General features: G+C 35.7%; 1 protein-coding gene across 1 annotated transcript in view; it reads right to left on the reverse strand.

Moving 5' to 3' along the window:
* Nucleotides 1-1,994: 1,994 nt before the first annotated feature.
* The window catches only part of ITGB8 (integrin subunit beta 8), an 80,110-nt gene continuing 57,616 nt past the window's right edge, over nucleotides 1,995-24,488 (reverse strand). Inside the window, exons 7-14 of the mRNA XM_064380551.1 lie at nucleotides 23,570-23,665; nucleotides 20,114-20,203; nucleotides 18,494-18,628; nucleotides 15,405-15,810; nucleotides 12,671-12,896; nucleotides 11,646-11,758; nucleotides 7,735-7,898; nucleotides 1,995-7,636 (exon numbers count right to left, since the gene is read on the reverse strand). Of these exons, the coding sequence (XP_064236621.1) occupies nucleotides 7,514-7,636; nucleotides 7,735-7,898; nucleotides 11,646-11,758; nucleotides 12,671-12,896; nucleotides 15,405-15,810; nucleotides 18,494-18,628; nucleotides 20,114-20,203; nucleotides 23,570-23,665 (1,353 nt within the window). The 3' untranslated portion in view covers nucleotides 1,995-7,513. The remainder of the gene's footprint in view (nucleotides 7,637-7,734; nucleotides 7,899-11,645; nucleotides 11,759-12,670; nucleotides 12,897-15,404; nucleotides 15,811-18,493; nucleotides 18,629-20,113; nucleotides 20,204-23,569; nucleotides 23,666-24,488) is intronic.

A 24,488-nucleotide genomic window follows, 5' to 3' on the forward strand; every position in this document is an offset into this window, starting at 1 on the left:
ATTCTTCCAGTTTACCTTCTCTTTCTGCATGTTCATACCTTTCTTGCAAGACTAGGCCAGATGCTGTCTTCCATGGGCTTCCTCTTATTCTCCTGACTCTTCTAACTCTGGCATCTGAGTACACTTCACATTTTGTTTGTCTTTGTAAAGAATGTTAATGTTTTCCTGTGTAGCATTTGTACACGTATATCCACTCCTCAGCTTTATTTATTGCATATGTTTTATGGGGTGTGGGGACAAAGGTTGACTTCTGATTGTTGAACTAGTAAAGTCTGTGCTCACAATTCATATGATCAGTTACCTATGGAAAGCAAAATAGATCTGGGTATGAATCCTGCAGTAAGTGCCACTTACTGGCTGCATGCATTCGTACAAGATCCTTAACCTTTCTGTGACGTATTTTCCCTATTTGAAAAATTAAGGAAAATGATACTTTTTGCTCCTGATTATTCAGTGAGACAATTACATAAAGAAAACTTCATTGGTTATAGTACAGATTATCTGCTATAATATCAAATGCAATGGTTCAGCTAAGATTGTTTTCCAATAGAGATGTCTAGAGGTGAACAGTCAATAGCTAAAGGGGAAGCTCTAACGATTTCAGCACAAGGCTTCCTTTGCTGGGACAGCTGCTCCAGTTGTCCCAGACAACAAAAAAGAAGAAGAGGAAGTGAGCCCCATGGCTGCACATATCACTTCCTCTTCCATCCCACTGACCCACATTAAGTTCTGTCTCTACATTCAGCTACATAATAGTCTGGGAGTCTCAACTGTGCTCTGCTGCAACTCAAAAGGTAGGTTCTCTTACTAAAGAAGAAAGGAAGAAATGGGTCAATTAATACTCATCAAAAAAAAATCAGGATTCTATGCTTGAAAGACTGTAGTCCAAACACAACTGAGATGAGTTTTCAAGTCTAAAGGCCTTGTGAAACTTACCGCTAAGTGTCCATGTGGTATCTCTAACACAGATCTTCTATTGAAAGGTGCTGTAGTAGTTTTCATACTGCTGATAAAGACATAACCAAGACTAGGCAATTTACAAAAATAAAGAGGTTTATTGGACTTACAGTTCCATGTGGCTGGGGAGACCTCACAATCATGGCAGAAGGTAAAAGGCACATCTCAAATGGTGGCAGACAAGAAAAGAGAGCTTGTGCAGGGAAACTCCCCTTTTTAAAACCTTCAGATCTTGTGAGACTTATTCACTGTCACAGGAATAGCACCAGAAGTATCTGTCCTCATGATTCATTACCTCCCACTAGGTCCCTCCTACAACATGTGGGAACTCTAGATGAGATTTGGGTGGGGACACAGCCAAACCATATCAGGTGCATTACACTTTATCTTTTCCTTGAAACTATTAAAAGCTCCTTAAGAACAGATGATCAGTCTAAATGCCTTATTTTTAATATATCTACCACATTCTGCTTTATTCTCTCCTGTAGGGTAAATAAAGGAAAATCACAATACATGGATAGTCAATAAAATTCAATTAATTCAAGTATGATTCTTGAGAATGTGCAATTGAAGGTTATGAATATGTTATACTCAAGGTGGTAGAAGCCTCTGGCATGTAGAAAATGCCTATTTTAACTTTTAGCTATTTTTTCAGGTTTTTGTCATTAGAATATTTTTTCTGTTTCAACCACAAATAACTATCAAAAAAGAAAAGAACAGCTAGGATATCCTCCCTTGTTCATCATTGGCCCTACAATTTTCTAGAAGTAGTATCTTTTTGGAATTATGTAATGTCCTTTGCTGGTGACAGTGTATAGATGCTATTACATTTCCTTGTGGTACAATGTACTGTTGTCTGGAACTTTGAGAGTGATGTAACACACAGGAAATAAAGAAGCATTTTGTGTTTTAGATTTTTACATTTTTATTTTAAAACAATTTCATATTAACACCTACTTTTAAACAGAATGGTGCATTAATTAAATGCCTTGTCCTGTTATAAGCTCTGTTAGAAAAATAAACATCTCACAACAAACTACAGTGTCAGCTATTTAATAAATACGTAAAACAGAGGTTAGTGGTCAATCAGAGTTATATGAACGGGTTCATAATATATTATGTAAAAGTATCATATTCTCCAATATTCTGTATCATTTAGACAATTTAAGTTAGGTATAATTCAAAGCCAGAAATAATAAGAAATACATTCAGTGATAATTTGCTTATTTCTTAGTGCTATTTTATATTCAAATATTTTAATTTAAATATACTGTATTGAATTTCCTTTTACAAATGCAGTACTTGTTAGGTGAAACAAAATAAGTTTTTATGTTACTGATAACCTTAAAACAGTTCTAATTTTTTTCAGAAGTTCAAAACACCATAATGAAGTAGCTAATAAATGTAAGATAGTTTAAGAGCTATGTTAAATGTACACAAAATGAAATTCTATATTAATATGAGCAAATTTTTATTTTCTTATAATTTAGAATTAAAGTATTTTATACTCAATATTCTTAATAAAATTTATGTACCATATTTGTCATTGTGTAGGATTCTTATCAGAATTTCACATTTATCTGCAGGAAAGTGTAAAGTTCGTAAAAATTCTTTACACAAGTCACACATTTTCCGTCCTTGACAATTGCAGTTTTTTTTAAAAAAATTATTATTGTATTAGACAATTTTAACTGAAGTAGGTTGTAGAGGCTAGAAGAAACCTGATTAATAGCGTTAGCTTACAAAGATAAATTTTATGCAGAAAGGTATTACAGGTAGATAAAAGAGTAGTGTTCTTACTCTCAGGCTCACATTAATAGCTGCCCAGATAGCTGAACAATTATTTCATGTAGTTGAAATAATTTAAATATGCAGTTTTATAACAGTCGTTACTGTTATAACTTGAAGTTAAAGTGATCAGAGCCAAGGAGAAAAAAAAAACACAAATGATAAAGAAGAATAAAAAGTAAGAAGACTCTAGAAGAAAGTTGGTTTTCACAGCACTGATTGGTTTTATCGTATTTTCTGCCATTGATACAAGACATACAAGATGCTGCAAAATCTAATTATGATAGTTCCATGTAATATCTTTCCAGTTAATTTTGTTTAAAAATGAGATGATAATATGAAAGGATCTTATAGAATAGAATAAAAAGAATAAAAATGTGTTAATGAAACAAACCCACCCACTCTTGTTGGTTAAGTTAGGGTTTGCTGAAATTATTTGCACTCACGTAAAGTATAAGCCGGGGCCTGAAAGAACTTTTGTAAACTCAAGATATGTGGGATCTGAGCTGATAATCAGTTCGGCTCCATGTTGAGTTGTACGTGACTCAGTTGTCCTGAAATTTTGGCTTCACATGTTATCATAAATGGGCTCTCAAATATTTATAAGAAAACAAAGTTCCTCTAGACTCGTGAACATTAAAGTGGAATTAGTGTAATATTTATTCAAGCATAATTTAAAACACTGCATCTGAAGTGCCAACAATGGCAAGATGTCACAATTGCAGAGATTTTAATTTGAAAAAGTGATGTCTTTTGAAATATAAGTATGGATATGTATAATCAGTTATACATAAAAATTTGCCATAGAGGAATTAGGGAAGGAAAATTACCTGAAATAACATTAGCTTTATATTTATTTGAAAATATATCTCAGTGTCTGCATTGCATAAAATGGAATTCTTAAGGTCAATATAAATGAGGATAGTTGTAAATTAATTATTGAGAGTCAACAAATCAGAATACAACATGCACATGATTGAGCTCCCATGTAACTGTATTTCACTTGATACTTTTAAGAAAGTATATGTATTCCAAATCCTTCAAAATGAAAAGAAGCTCAAACAGTTGTGAAAATTTAGAATTCTTAGATTTTAATAGGTCTGTCTTTGTTCAGGGGCATAGATTCAAATGAGCTTTAAGATCAATTAAAGATGTCTGGAAATGAAGAACTTAATTATTAAATTCAGTTATTTTTCACTACTAGGCTTACTAAGCTTGAAGCTTTAGAAAATATCTTGGGAAGAGTGAGTGGAAAAAGCAGGAGTCAGAAAAGAAAGAAAAAGCCTTTGAGTCTAATCTACTTGACCAGGTTCCAGGAGGAATATAATTCTACAGAGAAAATTCTTCATAGTCTGTCATAACATATTTCAGTGTCTGATGGCTGCCTGTTGTCTTACATAAGGAAGGATCTCTTCAATGGATATTAAGTAAATATTAAAAATATATTTCAGATTTATTTGAAGTATTGCATATCATGAATCCACAAATTTTAATTTTGAGTTTTGAAAAATTGCCTCCAGAAATATCTATTGTGTTTAACCTTAGATTTTTTTTGTTATTTTTATAAACCAAAGCTAAACTGAACATTTAAGACATAATCAGATTTTAGTGAAAATTTTAAGTCTTCCAGAAAAGTCTATGACTTAATAAATATTACTAAGTTTCCAAAAATATAACAAATGTCTATAAATACATGTGCACTGCAGTGCAATGGTGTCCCCAGAGAAATAAAATGCATTACAAAGCAGAAGTTATGTTGTAGTGTATGTATGGCACATTTATAAATCATTACTTTAGGGCACAAAAATGCTGCTGTACTAAAAGTGTTGTTCAAGTTCTCAATTCTGTTAACAATGTAAAATTTCATTAATTGTGTTTAATATCAATGAATCTCAAAAGGCTCCTGTGGCCATATTAGTTGAAAACAGTCTATTTACATAAATTATTTAACTTAAGAATACCCTGTGTTCCCTTACCATTTAATTAATTCTAATTAGTCAACTATTCTCATCCCACAAAGCATTACACAGGAAAATATCAATTATTCAAGTAAAATATAAGCCCTACAATCTTTAAAAATTAACTTTTAAAGTTTTTTTTTTAAAAAAAAAGTAAGCACAAGACTTTGCAAGCATAACCACGATCATCTAACACTGAGTTGCCTACAAGGAAGTTTGTCCCTTCCTATGGTTACAGCTTAGTCCATTATAAAGTTAGTACAAACTAGTTACGGTGTAAAACATATATAAACCCTTGATTTTTAAGGCTTTCATTTTGTAAAACTTTTGGATAATTCATTACATACAGAAATTTGTTTATTGTTCACACACATCATCATGTTCCTTTCAAACATTGTCATCGTCTTAATTAATGGCTATCTTACACTTTTTTCTTTCAGAGAGTTGTCAGGCATCCATCCATTTTCCTTTTTAAAAAGAATGTTATGTGTATTAGGCTACTAAATGCAATTTTTACATTATTTTTAGTGATCAAAGGTTTCTTATGCAAGTGACTCATAGTACTGAATTATGTCAGCCTCCCATTTGAGGAAGGAAATATGGTTCAAATTAGCATTATAATTGCTTGGCTGTAGAGGACATCCAGTGGAGCTGCTGAACAGCTTATTATAGGTTTTTCAGTTCTCTTTAGGGTAGAATATAGGATGGGGTTAGTCTTCATCAAAATGCAAATATCTGGTACTTTAAAGTGCTGGAAGACAGCAAATCATAGAAGTTAATTATAAAAAGATATTTCAACTAGAGTCCTTTGTTGTCATGGGCAAAACTGTGTACTCCACACAGGACTGTTAGACTGCTAGCCAATAAAATCAGACTAAGTCCATAGGGATAAGGTAAGTCTAAAGAAATTTCCACTGGGGAAGACAGGGCTCATAGCCCATGTGTCAAGGTCTCAAGCTGAGCACTGGAGAACTCCAGGGAACACTGTTCATGCAGGCTTTGGTGCAAGGGAATTCGCCTGTACGTATGCCATGCTTCAGTCTCTTCAGAAGCTGATTAGCATGAAAGACTGCAAGCTGAATTATTCTTTCTCTTTTGCTTTGAACTTTTCTCAAACACTTAAGACTCGAGTAAATCACATTGGAAAACATTTGCCAATTGAATATTGTAAAGATCCAAGAGGTAGCATGATATTGTGCAATGAACACTGGCCTGGCAATGAGAAGACAGAAACTCCTCTCTAACGTGGCCACTTTATCACGAGTGTTTTTTTAGAAATCATTTCAGTTTTCTGAGGCTCAGTTCCCTAACTCACTAAAAAGGAGAATTAGCGGCCGGGCACGGTGGCTCACGTCTGTAATCCCAGCACTTTGGGAGGCCGAGGCATGTGGCTCACCTGATGTCAGGAGTTTGAAATCAGCCTGGCCAGCATGGCAAAACCATGTCTCTACTAAAAATACAAAAATTCACTGGGCATGCCAGCGGGTGCCTATAATCCCAGCTACTCAGGAGGCTGACGCAGGAGAATAGCTTGAACCTGGGAGGCGGAGGTAACAGTGAGCCCAGATTGAGCCATTGCACTCCAGCCTGGGTGACAAGAGTGAAACTCTGTCTCAAAAAAGAAAAAAGACGAAAAAAAAAAAAAAAAGAAAAAATAGCTTATTTCTAAGATATCATCTATTCTCCTCCAATTTTGTTTTTTTTTTTTTTTATATATAAATTCTGGCAAGAAGGGTTGGAGTGATTCAGGGAAAGAACATCCTTAGGCTGCATTGAAGGGAAAAGATAACATAGCTTTTCATTTGAAAATAGTGATATCTACTTGAGTCAAAATCTAAGAAAACATTCAAAATGTGGTACTTTGCTTGAGGCAGAGTTTCTGAATATCTTGTGAATTAATGATCAGACAAATGCAATGGCCAATCCCTTCAGTTTACCAGGTAAGAGGATACAAAACTCCACACCTGTGCACAATGAAGCTATTCAGGTTTTGATGATACTTAATGTGTTCCCTATTAACATTCAGCTCTTAAAACCAGAATTCTAATAAAGTGACATTGTATTATTAGGTTTTGATGGCAGTAGTAACTTAGCACTTAATTAATCCAGTCATCTGTGACATATATAAACTTATCCTGTAAGGAAGAAAAACAAAACATAAAGGCAAAGAGGAGAGAATGCTGGAATTAGTATCTATCTTGTAAAAAGAAGCAAACCATAAACACACATGCATAAAACTACACACTTTAAAAAGCAGTAATCTCTTAAGATTAAGGTTTTATCTGTTCACCATTTGAAAGAGTGAAACACGAATTATTTATTCATCTAGCTGTTCTTGTCTATTCAACCACCAACTGTTGAAGTGTTTGGCAACCTTAGAATATACTTGGCGGATTATTTTTCCCTCATGTGCAGTGCAGGGATTACTGTACCTTTGTAGTGACACAATGCTAAACTCTCTCACAGCAGGTCTCTCTGGGAAGTATAGGGACAGCAGGTACCTGTAAAGTGTAATCAGTGCTCTTCAGATGATCTACATTCTATGCTGATCTAAATAAGTTATATGTTACAGTAAAGTGCTACAATGACACTAGTCTCCAACAGTAGTAAGACACATTTTTCTCTGAAAAACTCAGCAGCTATGTGAGTCACACGATGATGAGGATGCTTGTCAGTCTTTGTTCGAGTGTACAACCAGCAACTGGCGTGACCGTGAGCAATTTGTCTCCTCCTGTGACTTTTAGAATTATAATCTTTAGGAGCAATTATTAAAAATTCCAGTTTCCCATTAAGTATTTAAAAATTGTTTTTTAGAAGTTGCACCTGAAAGTTTCATGAGCATTTAATTTGCTCATATCCATTTTTATTTCTTCAGGCTTCTCACGTCGGTAGGTTACTGCTCTTGTGCAGACACCTTGCAGAATCAACTTATCCTTAATGGAGAAGAAATATTATTAGTTATGAGCCTAGATATTTTAACTACACAATAACATACTGTGAGAATTTTTTTTTTTTTTTAGAATTCACTGACCTTTTTTGAGGCTGACACTCTGTAATCTGACGAGGACTTCGTTTTATTACTATTCCATTGTAGTATCACTTGTCTAATGATAAGGACTTTAAGCAACCCAATCAGGAATGTAACTATGAAAATGATGAAAAATATTCTCAAGTAGCTTGGGCTGGAGAAACATTCTGTAATGAAGCAAACAAATAAATGGATTAAAAATTAGAATAAGTAAATCAAAAGAGTCCATCAAGTAAATGATGTTCACACCTCAATTAACAGTGTCAGAGATATTTGTAAATATACATTTTCAAAACAGGGCACTGAAATTACTTTTGACTCAAAAACAGTAAGCTCTCTAACTTTTCTTACACATTTACTATTAAAATATTTTCAATAGAAAATCCTCCTTTAGAGAATAGCCACGATTGAGATATTCAATCATATAACTTCTTTGCAGCTTGATTCTTTAATTGTATTAACTGGAATATGTCCATGTCCTGTAACCAAGCATAATTTTATTCATGACAGAAAGAGGAATAGTTTTTGTGGTGTGTACTGTTGATCACTAAATGGAAAATAGGATTTTAAAAAACTATTGAACAGTTCTGGACCTAAGCATATGTTTCTGTTGCTATGCTTGGTCTTCATTTTGTTCCATGCCAGTAATGGAAAATAAACATCTGCAGAAGCTAAAATCAAAACTAATAGGTAAATAAATATTTATTCAGAAATTGAAGTATAACTTTTCATTATTATTATACATGGCTTCTCCAGGAAATAGGAGTGTTCAATAAGGGACAACATGAAAATATCTTTCTTCATTTTTCATTAATTTACCTTTTACTTGTCTGGTAACTACACCTATTCCATTTGCCTCTAAAAATGCAATGTGTATTTTAAGAACAAATACTTAGAACAAATAATTACTAACTGGAAAAAGAAATGCTGTGTTAAGATGAGGGACATGCTAGATCTCATTTTAGCACCAGATCGTTAGCAAACCTTCATTGCCAAAGAGCTGGTGCTAAAATATCTACTGGCTCTGTTGTTGCCAGAGGCATGACCCTAATCTAAGAGGAAGATGGTTGCACAATAGCCAAGTATTCCATGGAACACTCCAGCTGCCCCAGATTCAGAAAAGCACTTTGTAGCTAGACAGGCATGTGTTCTTCTACCCATTCTCCAGACTTTGTGGACCTCATCCAAGCTCCAAGGTCTCCCTGAGAGGGCCACTAGGGAGGTGACCTACCAAGGCTTAGAATAGTACACCACCCAATATAGGGGATTTGGGTCTGGATTTCCAGTGAGGACCAAGCATGTTCGTGAATAAGGCAAAACTGAGTGACAAGGGCAAGGGTTTCTCTCAAGGGAGAAGACTTAATTAAGCCTAATTTTTTTTTTTGGTAATAAGATGCTTTGAAAGAAAAGTCAAAGGCTACTCCAATTGGAATGGAGATACCAAATGCCACTGCAGGTCCCTGTTGCTACAGGTCTCACAGAGAGGGAATCCAAAATATTCTACTCAAAGGTGGTGTCTTTTGAGGCTTCCACAGTGACTTTTCAGGCTCATAACACACATGCCTTTCGTTCTGATGAATTGTCATTTCCTTTGGTTAATTTAGGACTACTCAGTCAGCTAAGGCAGATCCTCAGAGGGGGCAGGTGGCTTGATCCCACTTACTGGCTTCTCGCCTGGTGGAAGCTCAGCCAGAGAGACTGAAAGAACAGCCTTTAAGTGTGACCGAGTGGACAGATAATAGAGGTGCCTAACAAATGCCCTTTCCCTCTCCTTGCACAATAGTTGTGAAGGGGAGGGGGGCCCCCTAGCTACTGACATTTTAGAAATATTTCTAATAGGTTAGGACAGAGGGCATTTTCAGAGCTCAAATCTGTATGCATATTTAAATACCATGAGTGGTCAAACATTCATGCCTAGCCTATGCTTTCTTTAGTTTAGGTCAGACTAGGGCTTTTCCTAAGAAGCTTTAAGGGAATACTTTTTGTAACAACACTTAAGTCAGAGTAGTGTTTACTTAACATAATAAATGACATGTTGATAGTAAGTCCCTATTTATTAGAAAGGCACTTGGCTTTCTGGAGTGATTGCTGCAGCTCCAGCTGGCAGCACATGGGGCTCTTTTCAGAGCCAAGTTCATTATGGGCTAAGATCAGTGTGGATGGGAGGGAAAAAGGAAGCAAAACTCTGGAGAAAGTGTATTCTTTTGTGCAGTCTTCCTAAGAGATGGAATTTTTCTTACAGGTTGGAGAGACTTGAAATAATAGTTGCAATACGAATGTTTTTAATAAAGATAGAATTTCAAGGTTAGTTTCTAATGCATGTGGAGTTCCACACCTTACCCCTGTACAGAATAAGGTTCTGGGTTCTAAATACACTATTTTTTGTTTTGTTCTGCTTTTGTTGTTGTTTTTCTGAGACAAAGTTTTGTTCTTGTTGCTCAGGCTGGAGTGCAATAGTGTGATCTCGGCTCACTGCAACTTTTGCCTCCCAGGTTCAAGCAATTCTCCTGCCTCAGCCTCCGAGTAGTTGGGATTACAGGCATGCGCCACCATACCTGGCCAGTTTTGTATTTTTATTAGAGACAGGGTTTCACCATGTTGCTCAGGCTGATCTCAAACCCCTGACTTCAGGTGATCCACCCGCCTTGGCCTCTCAAAGTGCTGGGATTACAGGCGAGAGCCATCGGCCGGCAAGTTCTAATTAACTTTTGTTTAAAAATAGTCTTCGAGTATAGCTCTCATGTGTCCCCCATTTTATGTGTCATCTTTTACCTTAGATACTCCCTTTGTGGTCACTGGCTCATTTAATGTCATACAGCTCTGAGATTGGCATTATCTCCATTTTACAGATGGGGAAACTGAGGCTCAGGGAAATTTTTGTAGGAAGGCTGCTATCTCTTAACTAGTAATGTTAAGAGACATGTCTTAGACCAAGGTCTTCAAACTAAAACTTCCATACCCTTTGCATTATGTCACATTTATAATCATTCACCCCTAAGCTATATTTTTATCAGAATGAAAAGTACTAGGAAGGAATGGCCCTTCTGAATTATGTATTTTGCAAAAGCAGGTCATTGTTACTTAGAGTTTTTTGGCTTCACCTAAAACATGAAAGCAAATATTGAATAGACAAGAGGATATTCAGAAATGGAAGCAAGTTTGGATTATGAAGGAAAATTATTGCTCCGCAGACTTTGTCTCTTAGTGAAATGAGTCTACATGGGGAAATCGTATTTCTGGTTTACTGAGGCCTTGCTAGCCAATTTATTTGGATGCCCTTCCATGGAAGTACATTGCATGGAGATTCAGCTGTATAGATGAGCAGGAAACCTAACCACTCAGCCACACTATGGTAAGCATACTCAGTTGGTTATAGAGTACCATCTCTGGAAGATTTAAAAAACTGAATCACAAACTCATATTGTATACATTAATATGTGCAGTTTTTCTATATCAATGATAAAGCTGTTTAAAAATAAAACAATGTTATAAAGAATAAAGCAATATTTCATAATTTAAAAATGAAGCCCTCAGTCCTTTTTTTTTTTGAGACGGGATTTTGCTCTTGTTGTCTGGGCTGGAGTGCAGTGGCACGACCTCGGCTCACTGCAACCTCTGCCCCCCAGGTTCAAGAGATTCTCCTGCCTAAGCCTCCTGAGTAGCTGGAATTACAGGCACCCACCACCATGCCTGGCTAATTTTGTATTTTTAGTAGAGATGGGATTTCACTATGTTGGCCAGGCTGGTCTTGAACTCCTGACCTCAGGTGATCCACCCACCATGGCCTCCCAAAGTGCTGGGATCACAGGCATGAGCCATCATGTCCGGCCCAGTCCTTTCTTTAGTATGGGTCTTTGGGGAACAGCATCCTCTACAGACACTCTTTGTGCTTTGATTATTAAGCTTTGGCCTACCTGATGTTTGGTCGACAAAATGCTGTTGTTGTTCCATGAGAGCACATGAGGTTTTGCACTGATCAAGTATAGCCTGAGACAAATTGTGAGGGTGAGGGCATTGCACACAATTCCTGCAAGGGAAAACAGAAGTGAAAGTATTCATTTTTTAAAAAGGTGGTAGACTATCATTTTCTGCAAGAAAAAAAAGACAAAATAACAATGCAGAGACAATTCAAATTTTGATTAGGTTTATTAGAAAGAACTCCATCATTATGTTGAAGGATTGCATTACCAAATGATTAAAATAAATTACCATGCATAAGTCTAAAAAACTTACTTGAGCTACTAATCTGAGAAAGTCAATGGTTTAAAATGTTGAATAAAACAAACTAGAAGTTACAGTGATGTTTAGATTAGTAGTCTCTGTGCCGATCTCAAATTGCTACTGAAAAATTTGTTGACACAAAACAGTAACGTAACCTTCATTTAACATATCACTTATTTCTAGGATGTGTCACAGACACCATTGTTCCTTATCATTAAAATATTAAAAATAAAACATAGCAGTAACAGCTAACATTTATCCTATGATTGACATGCATCAATCATGTCAAAGTGCAAAGCTGAGTTTTTTTAAATATGAATCATTTGATTATCTCACAGAAATATAGCAAGATATTATTGTTATTACTATCCTGACTTTTGATATCAGGAAACTGAGGCACAGAAAATTATAACAACTTGTTCTAGATTGATCCCACTATAACTAAATAGTAAGCTGGGTAGCAGGCAACTTCTGATTTCAAAAACCTATTTCAAAAAAGGTAAGGTCATGAGTGTCTAGATTTATTCTGATGCTTCCACAGCTATCCAGCAGTCAAAGATTTGAATCCAAGTCTTCTTATTCAGAGCATTTCTCATTTAATTCTTTTGTGGCATGATGGTAACAATATATCCGGCAACTTTTAAGATTAAGGAAGGCAGAACAAAAAAGGACAAAAGTAGGTATTCTTTATGTATGTTTGGAGTCAGAGAAATCATACCAGTTTTCCTTGCAGGCCTCATGACAGGTGGGGCAGTGTTCACAGAAGCGGCCGATGCTCCTGGGATCGGTGCACTCACACCTTCCACACACACACGTGCCTCTTCCGCTGCACACTTGGCCCTGTGAATTGACGCAGTGCTGGGCTGATGCTGAAGGGCACTGGCACCGATCTCCTTCCCAGCCACTGAAGCATTGGCATCTGCCTGCTTCACACTCTCCATGCCCTGTGAGGAAGACACCACAGAACCTATGTTATCCGGATCACTGACTTTGTAAAGAGTTTTCAACCATAGATTCCTGTATCATCTCCATGGAAACACACATAACAGTCCAATGAATGGAAACAGCAACACTTTTTTGTTGGTCCGACACAAACAGTGCTGGATTTAGGAGGATCTATTTTCAAAGCTGTTGTACTGTAGATAATCTCCCCATGCTAATGAACTCTGCTAACAAGCACGAAGGCACCCCTGCTTCAGTGGCTCCCAGACTACTTGAATATCATTGCATATTCAGTTTTAAATTTAAAACACATACATATAAATAAACTGCAAAGGCCGAAGTAACGTTAACTGTCTGACTTGAAATGAGAAAAATAGGGGTATTTGATTAATGGTTTCCATAATCTATTTTCTGTCTTCTGATATTGCTGAAGGCCTAGGATAACTTTGCAGGACTGTGAGGCAAACCTTTCTAGTGCTTCAGTACTGCTGGTGCCATGTTTAAAGATCAGATCCCTTGAGAAGTTGATGCTTTCATGTCCTCAGTGCATTATTTAGTAAGTTAGCAGGGCAGATCCGCCTCTATGCTGTGAGCTCTTCTTAGATGGAAAATGAAAAAAAGAAAGAAAGATGGTGTGTGTGTGGTGGGGGGACACTTATGCATGTGGGGTGAAGAAAGCACAGTTACACATAGTTAAATGGATTTTAGACAGCAAAAAGTGTCCAAAACTTAATATGCCAATGTGCACTAGAAATAGTCAAGAGGCGGTACATTTTATATGATTATATAAGATTTCTGAAGCTTATCTAGCCACAAACCAACCTTCCTCTTTTCTCTCTCTCTCTCCCTCTGTTCCTCCTTTCCTTTCTCCCTCCCTCCTTTCCTTCCCTCTTTCTTTCCTTCTTTCCTTTCTTAGCTCCCTCTCTCTGTTCTTTTATGGCTGAGCACATCACAGGGTAATCGTTCCACAGATTCTACTGTAGGACCAGCTTTATTTGCTAAGTGTAAAACTAATGAGGTCCAGGCCAGACAAATGTTGGCCAGACCCTCTCTGCTGTGCAGGCTTATGCTGAATCCTAGCCAGTAGGCCTGTGAACATGTGTTTTTATTCCCAACGGAGACTAGTGGAGAAAGTACATGTCAGTTACAGTCTGTACTTATACAGAAACAATTCAAAACAGATTATCAACTGCTTGTAGATCAGTAGTATAATCATATAGAAAAACTAGTACATTAATTTTTTGATATTCTACTGCAGAGACTGGGACAAATACTCAAATGTATTTGAAACTTTCTTGAGAGATTGACAGCTGTGGGATGTGACCTCAGAAAATTCTTTCTCTTTACTATAAAATAATATTTTTCCTCCTTGGAAAATATGGTAGACAACTGCTGGTTCATTCTAAAGTCACCTATAAACCATCCTACCCATGATGTCAGTTACAGTTGAATAAATGCTTGTATATTAAAATAGTCTATGTGTGTAATAGAATAGGAAGATAATTTTCCATTACACATTTAGGTGATACAGGCCAAATTTTCGGCTTAGACTAGATTATAACTTTTTTTTATAGGTTTGTTACTTCCCATATACTTATGATGACATGTTTCCATTCATCAATAATTTAACAAATACTTATTTACTAAAATGCAAATACTAAAAAGATGTTTTTCGCATTGAATAAATTCAGCACATTGTCACAGGAAAATTATCACAGAACTCAGATAACGAGTAGTTTATTTAATTCATTTTAAAACAGTATTTTGTTTTAGTTTGCAAATGTTGATTAGATTTTCTGGACTCTAACCTGTAGGTGGCAGTAAATTGAATGGCCCAAGAGTAATCCTGGGATTTTTATTTTAATTTGTTCCATTTTTAAAATTTGGTCTGTGTGTGGCCTCAAGGACAAGTCTTTTAGATTACTTAGTCAAGCAGCGTTTTCTTGAAGAATGCTGTCCTTTGGCAGTTTTGTTGCTGGTGGTGGCCCAAAATAAACTGCCGAGGCTTAAATTACTGCCAGCTTAGAATACCATTTATAATAATGCATTAAGGATTTTCAGATGAATGAAAAGTATACTCTTATAACTCACTCCCCATCATCCTGACAGAAATAAAATCCTCTGAGCAAGTTGGAGGGAGTGACCATTTACCAGAATGAATCAGATCCTTCTAGAAGAATACTCTGATTCTTCTAGAAAATGTGTCAGACATCATCAGCATTTCCTTTTCTTGTATATTTTTTTCCCAAGATCAAAAAATGCATGAGACTAACAATTAATTTTAGGATTTTATTTTGAAGCATTTCCTGTAAAAAAAAATAGGTTAAAATATAAATATCAAAATCACATGCTATAAATCTATTGTCATGCCCTAATTTCATGGTCTATGAAACTTTAACAAATTCAGATTCAGTTTTGGTAATTTATAAAGATGTGATTTAAAGATACTTTAATATCTATGCTAGTATAATAGTGACAAGTAAAAGTTGCCCGTATATGTTTATACTCACCAGCACACAGATTTCCATGGTGATATGGGCAAGAAAAGTCATCCTTTTCACAGTATTTTCCATACACTTTTCCAAGCTTAATTTTGTCACATAAACATTCCCCACAAACACAAACTCCTCGACCACTGCAAACAGGTTGATCCTCATGTGACTTGCAACTCTCAGAAGAAAACTGATCTTCATCAAAATGGCATTTATTCTCATCACACTGGAAACACTTGGAATCCAGAAGAGTTTCATCTACACACTTTCCTTTAGGTTCTCTGTTGTCCTCACACTGACAACTGCAGTTTCTGTGTATATGAATTTTAGTGGTTTCATTAAAACCAATAGGTTTGATTATTGCATAGCTTTTTCCTCCTGTGACATCACATTTTTTCATTGTAACTGTTACATTGAAAAGAACCTAAATTTAGGAGGAAAAAGGAAATATATTTATATACCTTGATTATTTTTATTACCAATATTATATCTGTTAATAACTGAATTGATAAGAAACCATCTTGGAGAAATTAACAATATTTGTTAAACACATGTAATCTCTTTCACATATATGCAACATCTCTTTTTAATGTCACTTGTTTCCCAATTAACAAACTTGAGAGCTAAAGAATAATGTCTATATTGCACCACTAAATAGACTTGAGTGCAAGCCTATTTGAAGCATCTACCCCACCACTGATGATTAATTTCTTAGCAAACATGAGAAAGAATAGACCATTTTCTAAGTTCAGTCATTAAAATGTGGGGTTATTGAATATTTGATACTAGGAATAGAGCACATAAACCAAAGTAAAAGGCTTCTGCTCTACTGGTTTAAAACTCAGATGAGGCCAGGCGAGGTGGCTCATGCCTGTAATCCCAGCACTTTGGGAAGGTGAGGCAGTTGGATCACCTGAGGTCAGGAGTTTGAGACCAACCTGGACAACATGGTGAAACCCCTTCTCTACTAAAAATTCAAAAATTAGCTGGTTGCGGTGGCCTGCACCCATAGTCCCAGGTACTTGGAGGGAAGCTGAGGCAGGAGAATCGCTTGAACCTGGGAGACGGAGGTTGCAGTGAGCTGAGATAACACCACTGTACTCCATCCTGGGCGACACAGCAAGACTCCGTATCAGAGAAAAAAAAAAAAAATCAAAACCCTGAGATGAGATGTTCAAACAAACCATTTTAATTTTGTTCCTATTTTCTAGGAGCCCAAGTAAAGTTTCAGAGTTAAATTTTAGTTTATAAAGGGTGTCAGTGGAGGAACACATTGGCTTTCTCTGATGTTATGCAAAAGAAAAATGTTTAGGACTCTCATTTTCAAATCTTAAGACATCAACACAGGTCATTGATTTGTCTCAGTGGAAGAAGTTGGCCCAGAACTCAGGAACTGCGCTGGCAGGAACTGGTCAAATGTTTTCTTTTTCTCTATTTCTTCTTTTTGCACAACACAATTATTTAATATGTCTACTTATATTTGTTGGATCATCTTACCATCTTTAGGTACTTTGGTAAATAAGAGGGTATGTTTCTTTCATGTTGGACTGAGATCCATTACAATTTAAAACTAATTTGTGCTGAGCTTTTTGGTTGGGATATATGTATATGATGATATAATATAAAATATCTAAATTTAGGCTTATATATACATGAAAAATTAGAATTGGTTCCATAATGTTAAAATCAATACAATTGGTGTTATACTTAAAATGCTTTTGTTTTTGAGAATGCTGAGGATTAACAGATATGTAAGTTAATGTGGTCATTGCCATCTCTAACAGTAGATCAAACTCTGGGGTTTCTGTAATTAAGAGGTCATATGATTATTCCTGAGAGTTAAACTATTTATACCACTCAATTGAAAGTGAAGGAAAGATGATATATAAGCAAATGAAAAGAAAAAAATGTAAAAGGTAAGAAAAACCATTCTTCCAAAATGAGATTTTGAAGAAAATAACTATTTCTTAGAGAGTAACCATTTTTTCATAAAGTAACTTAGTGCTACATTTGCTAGTAAAAAGTTTTCTCTGTAGTTTTAATGAAAAGCAAAAGTGCATTTTGCACACTAGTGTGTGATGTCTTTTGAACAAAATCCAAGGAAAGTGATTATAGAAGAAACTACAGAATTTGAAACTTGCAATAATTAATTTAAAATATACAGCTCTAAAATTCCTAAGATTAAAAAAACATATTCTTACTAAAAAGCAGAGAGGATTCTCTTTTATTCAATTTTAGAATCTTCTATCACTTTCAACAACTTTTTCTTTTCATAGCATGATATTACATAATTAATCATCATAAAACCTTAGCGGAAAAGGGGTTAGAAATCTTCTAGTCCAAGTCATTCATTTAAAAATGAGACAAGGAATGTCATGAGGTCAGTGACTCACCCAAAATCACTTCACCCAGCAATGAGTCCCTTAAAGGGTATATTTCTCCGTGTTACTGTCTCTATTGTGCCAGTCCTTGGGGAATCTCTATCTCCTCTGCTGCTGTTTGCTGATACTGTTACAATCTGGGTCTGTCTTCTTTACATCCCAATCCTTTTTTGGTAAATCATGACTTTTCTCATTTTGTATTGGTCTTAACAAATTTCTCTACTTCTTTTTAGATAATTTAGATAATTATGAGTGTTTTGGGGAAATCACAAAGTGAAAGATTTTGGAATTCTTAGCCTTTTTCAACTGCTCTATCATTCCCATTCTTTTCTATGTTATATGACTTTCAATTTCACATTTATTTTGAGAATTTGTGAATATGTAACCGAAAAGGCATTACCATTATTATAAACATAGACACTACTGATGTGAGGATATGTGATTTCCTAATTTATACAGGTCATGACACCTAAGTTTAAAGTTACTATTGATAAATAATTGTTTAATATCACACACACATACACATATTAAAACCTGAGAGTTGGAGAGATCAACTGAACTAAAATAGGAAATTTGAGGAGGAACAATAAAAGTTACCTTGAAGTATAAATATGATACTTAGAGTCAATAGTAAGTAAAATTTTTCAGAATGGTTTGATTTTTCTGTAAGAAAGTATGCCAGACAACTTAGTTTATTTTAAAAGGGAAAAATGCACACCCACATACTTCATCATTGCTTGTTACGTTTCTGCATCCATCCATGCCTGGCTTTCTGGACCCATCTGGACAGATGGCGGTAACGTTAAAATAGACGCCTTGTACCTGGTTTTCCACCTGAACTTTCACTTCTGAAATGAGTTTCTGCAGAGACATTATTTTTTTAAATTACATATGATAGTAGTTTCAAATGTAAGCAACAAAGCAGAGTCAAGCTTATTAAATCATAGATTTAATTTTAACTAGATCAAAGAGTCTCTTTCTATAAAATGATGAATAAAAACAGTGTTTCCACATAATGACCCAATTATATTTGAAATAAGAAATACTGAAGGATTAGATTATTTTCATTCAAATCCTTCTGTTTTTTTTAACATATTTCCATGACTGCATTTTGAGCCCTTCAAAGATATTTCTGTCTGTTAACAAAATAGTCATTTTTAATCCAGTAATACTTATATTTTATGATAAAGTTTAACTAAACATTGAGAACACATATATCATCACAAAGGGTAAATCTTGACACTTAAAATATGGAAAATGCTTCTGTCATATAAAGCTGCTAAAGAAATATTTTTGTGCTACAATTTAGCTATTAAACTTTATGTGTCAGGAAGGGAGTCAGAGAATTTGGGAAAATGAGACTTTATAGTTGGCTGGTAAAGTCGAGGTAGCATAAAGCATATCTTTTGACACCCTGTAAAACAATGAAAAACAGGTGGTATTGCACAGGAGGAAGCACCTGAGGCTGGAAGTAGAGGAACACCTGGATTCTGATTCCACTTTCTTCTGCTTATTAGTTGAGGAACCTTTGATGAATTTGTTTCACTTTCCTGAGTCTTGGTTTCTACTGATATACGATGGGAGTACTAACCACCTGCCTTACAGGTCAGGTGTGAGAACTGAATGAGATCATGTATGGAAAGTGACTGGATATTAGTGGTAAAAAAGTAGCAGTCACTATTATCGCAGCATTTTAACAGAGGTTGTTCTATCTAGGAATGACCCAGGTGGAAAGAACAGATGTTTCTTTAAATTCTTTGCATTGAAGCATTCACTCTTCATAGGACTGACGACAGCACACAACCATCAACTCAAGAAAATAGAATATCTACTAAGGTGATTCTTTTCATCAAACTCTTTTGATAAAACTGCTAAAATAATTGTTGAACAATCAAGTGGTTGATCATAAAGACTCCAACAGAGTCCTCTTAATAATTGTTATATCCCAGATAGTTCAACTTCCCTGGCAGATTATTGCTTTACGTAACTGTGGACTTCTACTTTATCATTATGGCATAGGAAATGATGTAATTTCATGGTAATAAAGTACAGTCTATAGCCATGATTTGATGATTCACTGAGCATTGGATGTAGAAGGAAATTTAGATAGCCTCTAGCCCAATCTTAGCTGATTATCAATGAGACAAGTGAGGCACAGAAAGCAGAAATGACTTTCCCAAAGCAGAAAGCTAGTTAGTGGTAGGGCCAGGGATGAACTTCAGATTCCTAATTCCTAATCTAATATGCTTTCTACTTCTCTCAAGGTGACATGGCACTGCTTTGTACCTTGCCACATAAATTGGGGTAAACAGTTTATTTTAAAAATTGTATATAATATATACATACCTTATAGGCTTCCACTACCAAATTATTGAGGTTTGCAGACTTTGCTTCTATTTCACCAGCAACGGTGCCCGGCAAGAGGGGTAGAAGATCCTATAAAACATATCAGTAGCATTTAAACAATGACAATAGTATGCAATGGTTTAGCAACCAACACATATTAAATATTTTTGTAGTTATCCATTGAAGGTGAATGATTACATGAATGAAAACATATAAGACACAAGAAAAATATAAGCATCCTAATAGAGCAGCGGGAACATATACCCGTATAGTGGTTGTGTGTGTCTGTACATGTGCACGACTGTGTGTGTGCATCTGAAATCACTGTACATGACAACTAAAAATCCAGTCAAAGTGTAGATGAGCATCTTCCAAGTGGCTTCCATGGACTGTAACCCCAAAAGATTTTAAACATACAAAAAAAAGTTTGAGAAGTTTTGCATATGGTTTCTTCCACTTAAAAACATAAAGTGCACATTTGCAAATTAAAAGGTTCAGAGTAGGCCTGCAGTTTGGAAATGATTTAACACTGTTTAATGCAGCATTTCCCAAAACCCCTTTAGTTAGGAAAACTCATAGTCACAAGTGGAAACTTCATGGAGTATGTGTTCTTGATAGATGTTGCTTATTAATTACGGAGAAGACCGTAGGCATTTTTAGGGAGAATGAATGAAGGCTTAAAGGTCTACTAGAATTGTAGATGAAGCAAAAATAGAAAAAAGGCCAATCTGACTAAATGGCACTTATTTGTAGGAAATCAGACAGTAAAAAGTTTTGAAATCCACTAATTCTTGCATTTTATTCTATTCATGAGTATCATTAAGTTCCTGCTGTATGCCAGCCATTACTTAGACATTAATAATTTGGTACAAGTCATAGGGAAAACTCTATCATTTATAGATTTAAAAAATTCATTTATTAGCCTTTTATTGAGCTCCTGTTGTATACCACTTTGGAGATGCTAAATCACTAGGTCACATAGTTGTACCCTTAATAATCTCACAGTATATAAATGACAATTTCACTAAACCCTGTACATTTGAACATGAGAAACAATAGTGATATGCACAGACCCTAATGAGAGGGATACTTGGCAAGCATTTCAGAGCTGGGGAAGGTTGCCAAGGACTGTCTCTTGGAGGAGGTAACTTATAAGCCATATCTTAAAGAATGGGTAGGAGTTAATAAAGTAATGAGGGAAGGGGGCTTCCAGACATGAGAAGCTAGGGTAGGCAGCAAGAACAAAGGCACAGAGGAAAGAAACAGCCCGATTGAATGCTTGTGCGCAGGAGGATGAGAAGCATTCCTGCAAGGCAAGGAACAGTGGGGCAGTAAGGCCAAAAAGGCAGGCAGAGACCACGTGGCTTCATGTGCCAACTTCGAGACTTGGTCCTCTGATTCAGAGGGCACCACTTAAACATTTTACTCAAGGGAGTACTGTGGTCACACTTGTGATTTCAATAGATCATCCTGGCAGCCAGATGGAGGATGGATTACAGAGATCAGCTATCAGGTTGTTAGAACCCAAGTGAAAGGTGATTGATAAAAAAAAGTTATCTAGGTAGTCAAAAGAGATGACTACAGGGGCATGCATGGGGCTCACACTTGAGCTTCCCACGCTTTGGAGTCAGTTGATTCTGACTTTGCACATAATTCAATTAATAAACTTGGTTTTATGGTTTTTCAGTTAGTGGCACATTTTAAAAAGAATAGGAAGAAACTGCTAAAGCCAATAATGCTATCAAAAAATAATGTTAGAGGAACAGCAAAGAGGACGCAAAAGCTATAAAAAGCTGCACAGTGTTTCGAAGTCAACTATGAAGCTTAGCCATTAAGAGCACAGGATTTGGGTTGTTAGAAATCCTTGGGAAAATATTTAACCTCCCTAAATATGATTCCTCATCTTTCAAATGGGCATATTAAGATGTCTGCCCTCATTTTTATGAGTTACTAAGAGGATTAGATTAATAAATGTCTAAGAACTCAATGCCTGACAATAGTTAAGTACCCAGTAAGTGGGAGCTGTTACTGTGGTTAATAAAGTGGTTTGAGCTGGTTAACTTTGGCCAGAGTCCTACTTCTGCAGATGTTAGTTTGTTGTTACCTTAAACAGTGGTTCCATGGTATATAAATTTGAGAAAACAGGAAATTAAATAAAGTTTCACTAAGTCAGACACAGAAAGAAAAATAGCACATGTTCTCACCTATAAGTGGGAGCTAAATAATGTGTATACATGATGTGGAATGATAGATAATGGAGACTCAGAAGGGTGAGGGCCTGGGACGGGGAATGGATGATAAGAAATCACTTAATGGGTACAATGTGTGCTATTTGAGTGATAGCTACCCTAAAAGCCCTGACTTCACCACTATACAATCTATGCCTGTAACAAACTTGCACTTGCACTCCGTAAATTTACACAAAATGAATAAAGAAATAAGCAAAGTTTCACCATAGATTTTAAGGGAAGAAGCGGTATGATTAAAGTAGTACTTTCAGATGATAAAGTAGGGAGGTAATAGGGAAACTGGTAGAAGGAACACCAGCTGTGGCATATGCAAATGAGTTCAAGTATTTACTGAAGCCAAATGAAAATGTAATTTCTCTGCAGTTTTAAAACATCAGTAGAGGGCACTGGGACTGGCCAGTGAGGGAGGATGTACAATTAGGGAGTAGATGGTAGAAGCAAAGATAGCAAGGCAGATGAAGGAGACCAAGTGAACAGAGATGCACAATGAAAATTAGGGTGTCATAGCTTCATGAAAAGGAAAACAAGAGAGTTTCTAGGAAAAAAGAGCCTTAAAGACTATGAAAAGAAAGCTACAGCAGGGTCATAGAGAAACAGTCTATGCTGGGGTATCCGTGGCACCTCCAGTGTGACACAGCTGCTAATTTTGCTTGAGGGTCTCACCTGGTCCAAAGGACTCTGGACACCACCAAGATTATTCTTATGTGTGAAGGCTTTGACTGGCTCAGCCACTTCAGTGGACCCTTTTGGTCCATTATTGAATGACCTAGACCAAAGCTAGGTGGGTCAGTGCTATTGAGAATTAAGCTGATATTCTCCAGCTTTAACCTGTCATGAGGATATGCTCATGGACCAAAATAAGAAGGAATCTGGACATGCAAGATGCAGAGATAGATTGTGAACTACTTTTTGCCTGTGAAGTCTTCTCTACTGTTGTCACATTTGAGAACACCCTAAGCATCAGGCTGACCTCAAGTGTATCAAATACAATTCTCAAATTTAGTTCTAGATGTTACAAACCTAAATAGAAATTATACTGAAATGCTAAGTTAGGACATTGTAAATGATACTTTAGTAATACAATATAGAATTTAGATTGTACAAAGTATAATAATTCCAGAGTCCTTATCTGTGGCTCTAAAGAAAGCTCTTAATTTCAATTACCAATGAAAAAATTGTAATTTTCACATTTTTGGAGTTAACATACCTTATACCAATAAAATTGTTGTCCTTGAACTGCAAAAATGACATTAATGTTGTTGTCTATTAATTTTTCCGAAAGTTGGCCTAGTGAGGGATGTTCCTGTAATGAATAATGAAATAAAGAAGGGAGTGAAATTTCACAGCTCCATTCTATGCATATTCAAACATCTATTATGAAGAAAACTGTATGACTTACCTAAAAATGTACCTGGGAAGCGTTATGGTTTTACTACAGACATTGACATTTTTAAAAAGCATAACGTCAATATCCATGTATTAAAATATCTTATATACAAAAGTCCCATAAAAACCCATGACTTAAAAAGATGAAGAAAGCTGAATTCAACATAACTAACAAAGAGTAATCAGCATCTCTGTAGATTAACACTGGACTCCAAGTGATGTAACTGACAGAGAATTTAATATTCAGAAATAGAGACACATTACTGACAATCACATTCTAAGGTGAAATTCAGTAACAAATATTGAACTGTAAATATATACGCATGTATGTGTGTATACCTATAAACATATATATACACATACACCTTCAAACTTCCACGTATACCTATATATACACATTTGATATATAACACGATATAGTATAAACTCTCTTTAGAAGCAGAAAATCCTCTACGCAAGTCCTAGGTTTGTCACCTTACAACAAAAGTTCTCAGTTCCATCCTCGGTAACGCATGAATGATACCTGCCTTCCACGATTGCTGGCAAGATTAAAAAGATGACAATAGTATGTGAACTATTTAGTGTGTTTTCTTGCAGGCAGTAAGTGCTCAAAACTAATATCAATTCTGATTCTTATTTCCAACTGCTTATACAAGGTATAGATTACAGATTTCTCAACTTATTATATTCAATATTTTTGTTGTATGCTATCTTTTATACCTGCTTTACTTTGACAAATA

This window comes from Aotus nancymaae, unplaced genomic scaffold (assembly GCF_030222135.1).
Source record: "Aotus nancymaae isolate 86718 unplaced genomic scaffold, 86718_ANA_hifiasm-v0.15.2.pri h1tg000025l, whole genome shotgun sequence".
NCBI lineage: Eukaryota > Metazoa > Chordata > Mammalia > Primates > Aotidae > Aotus > Aotus nancymaae.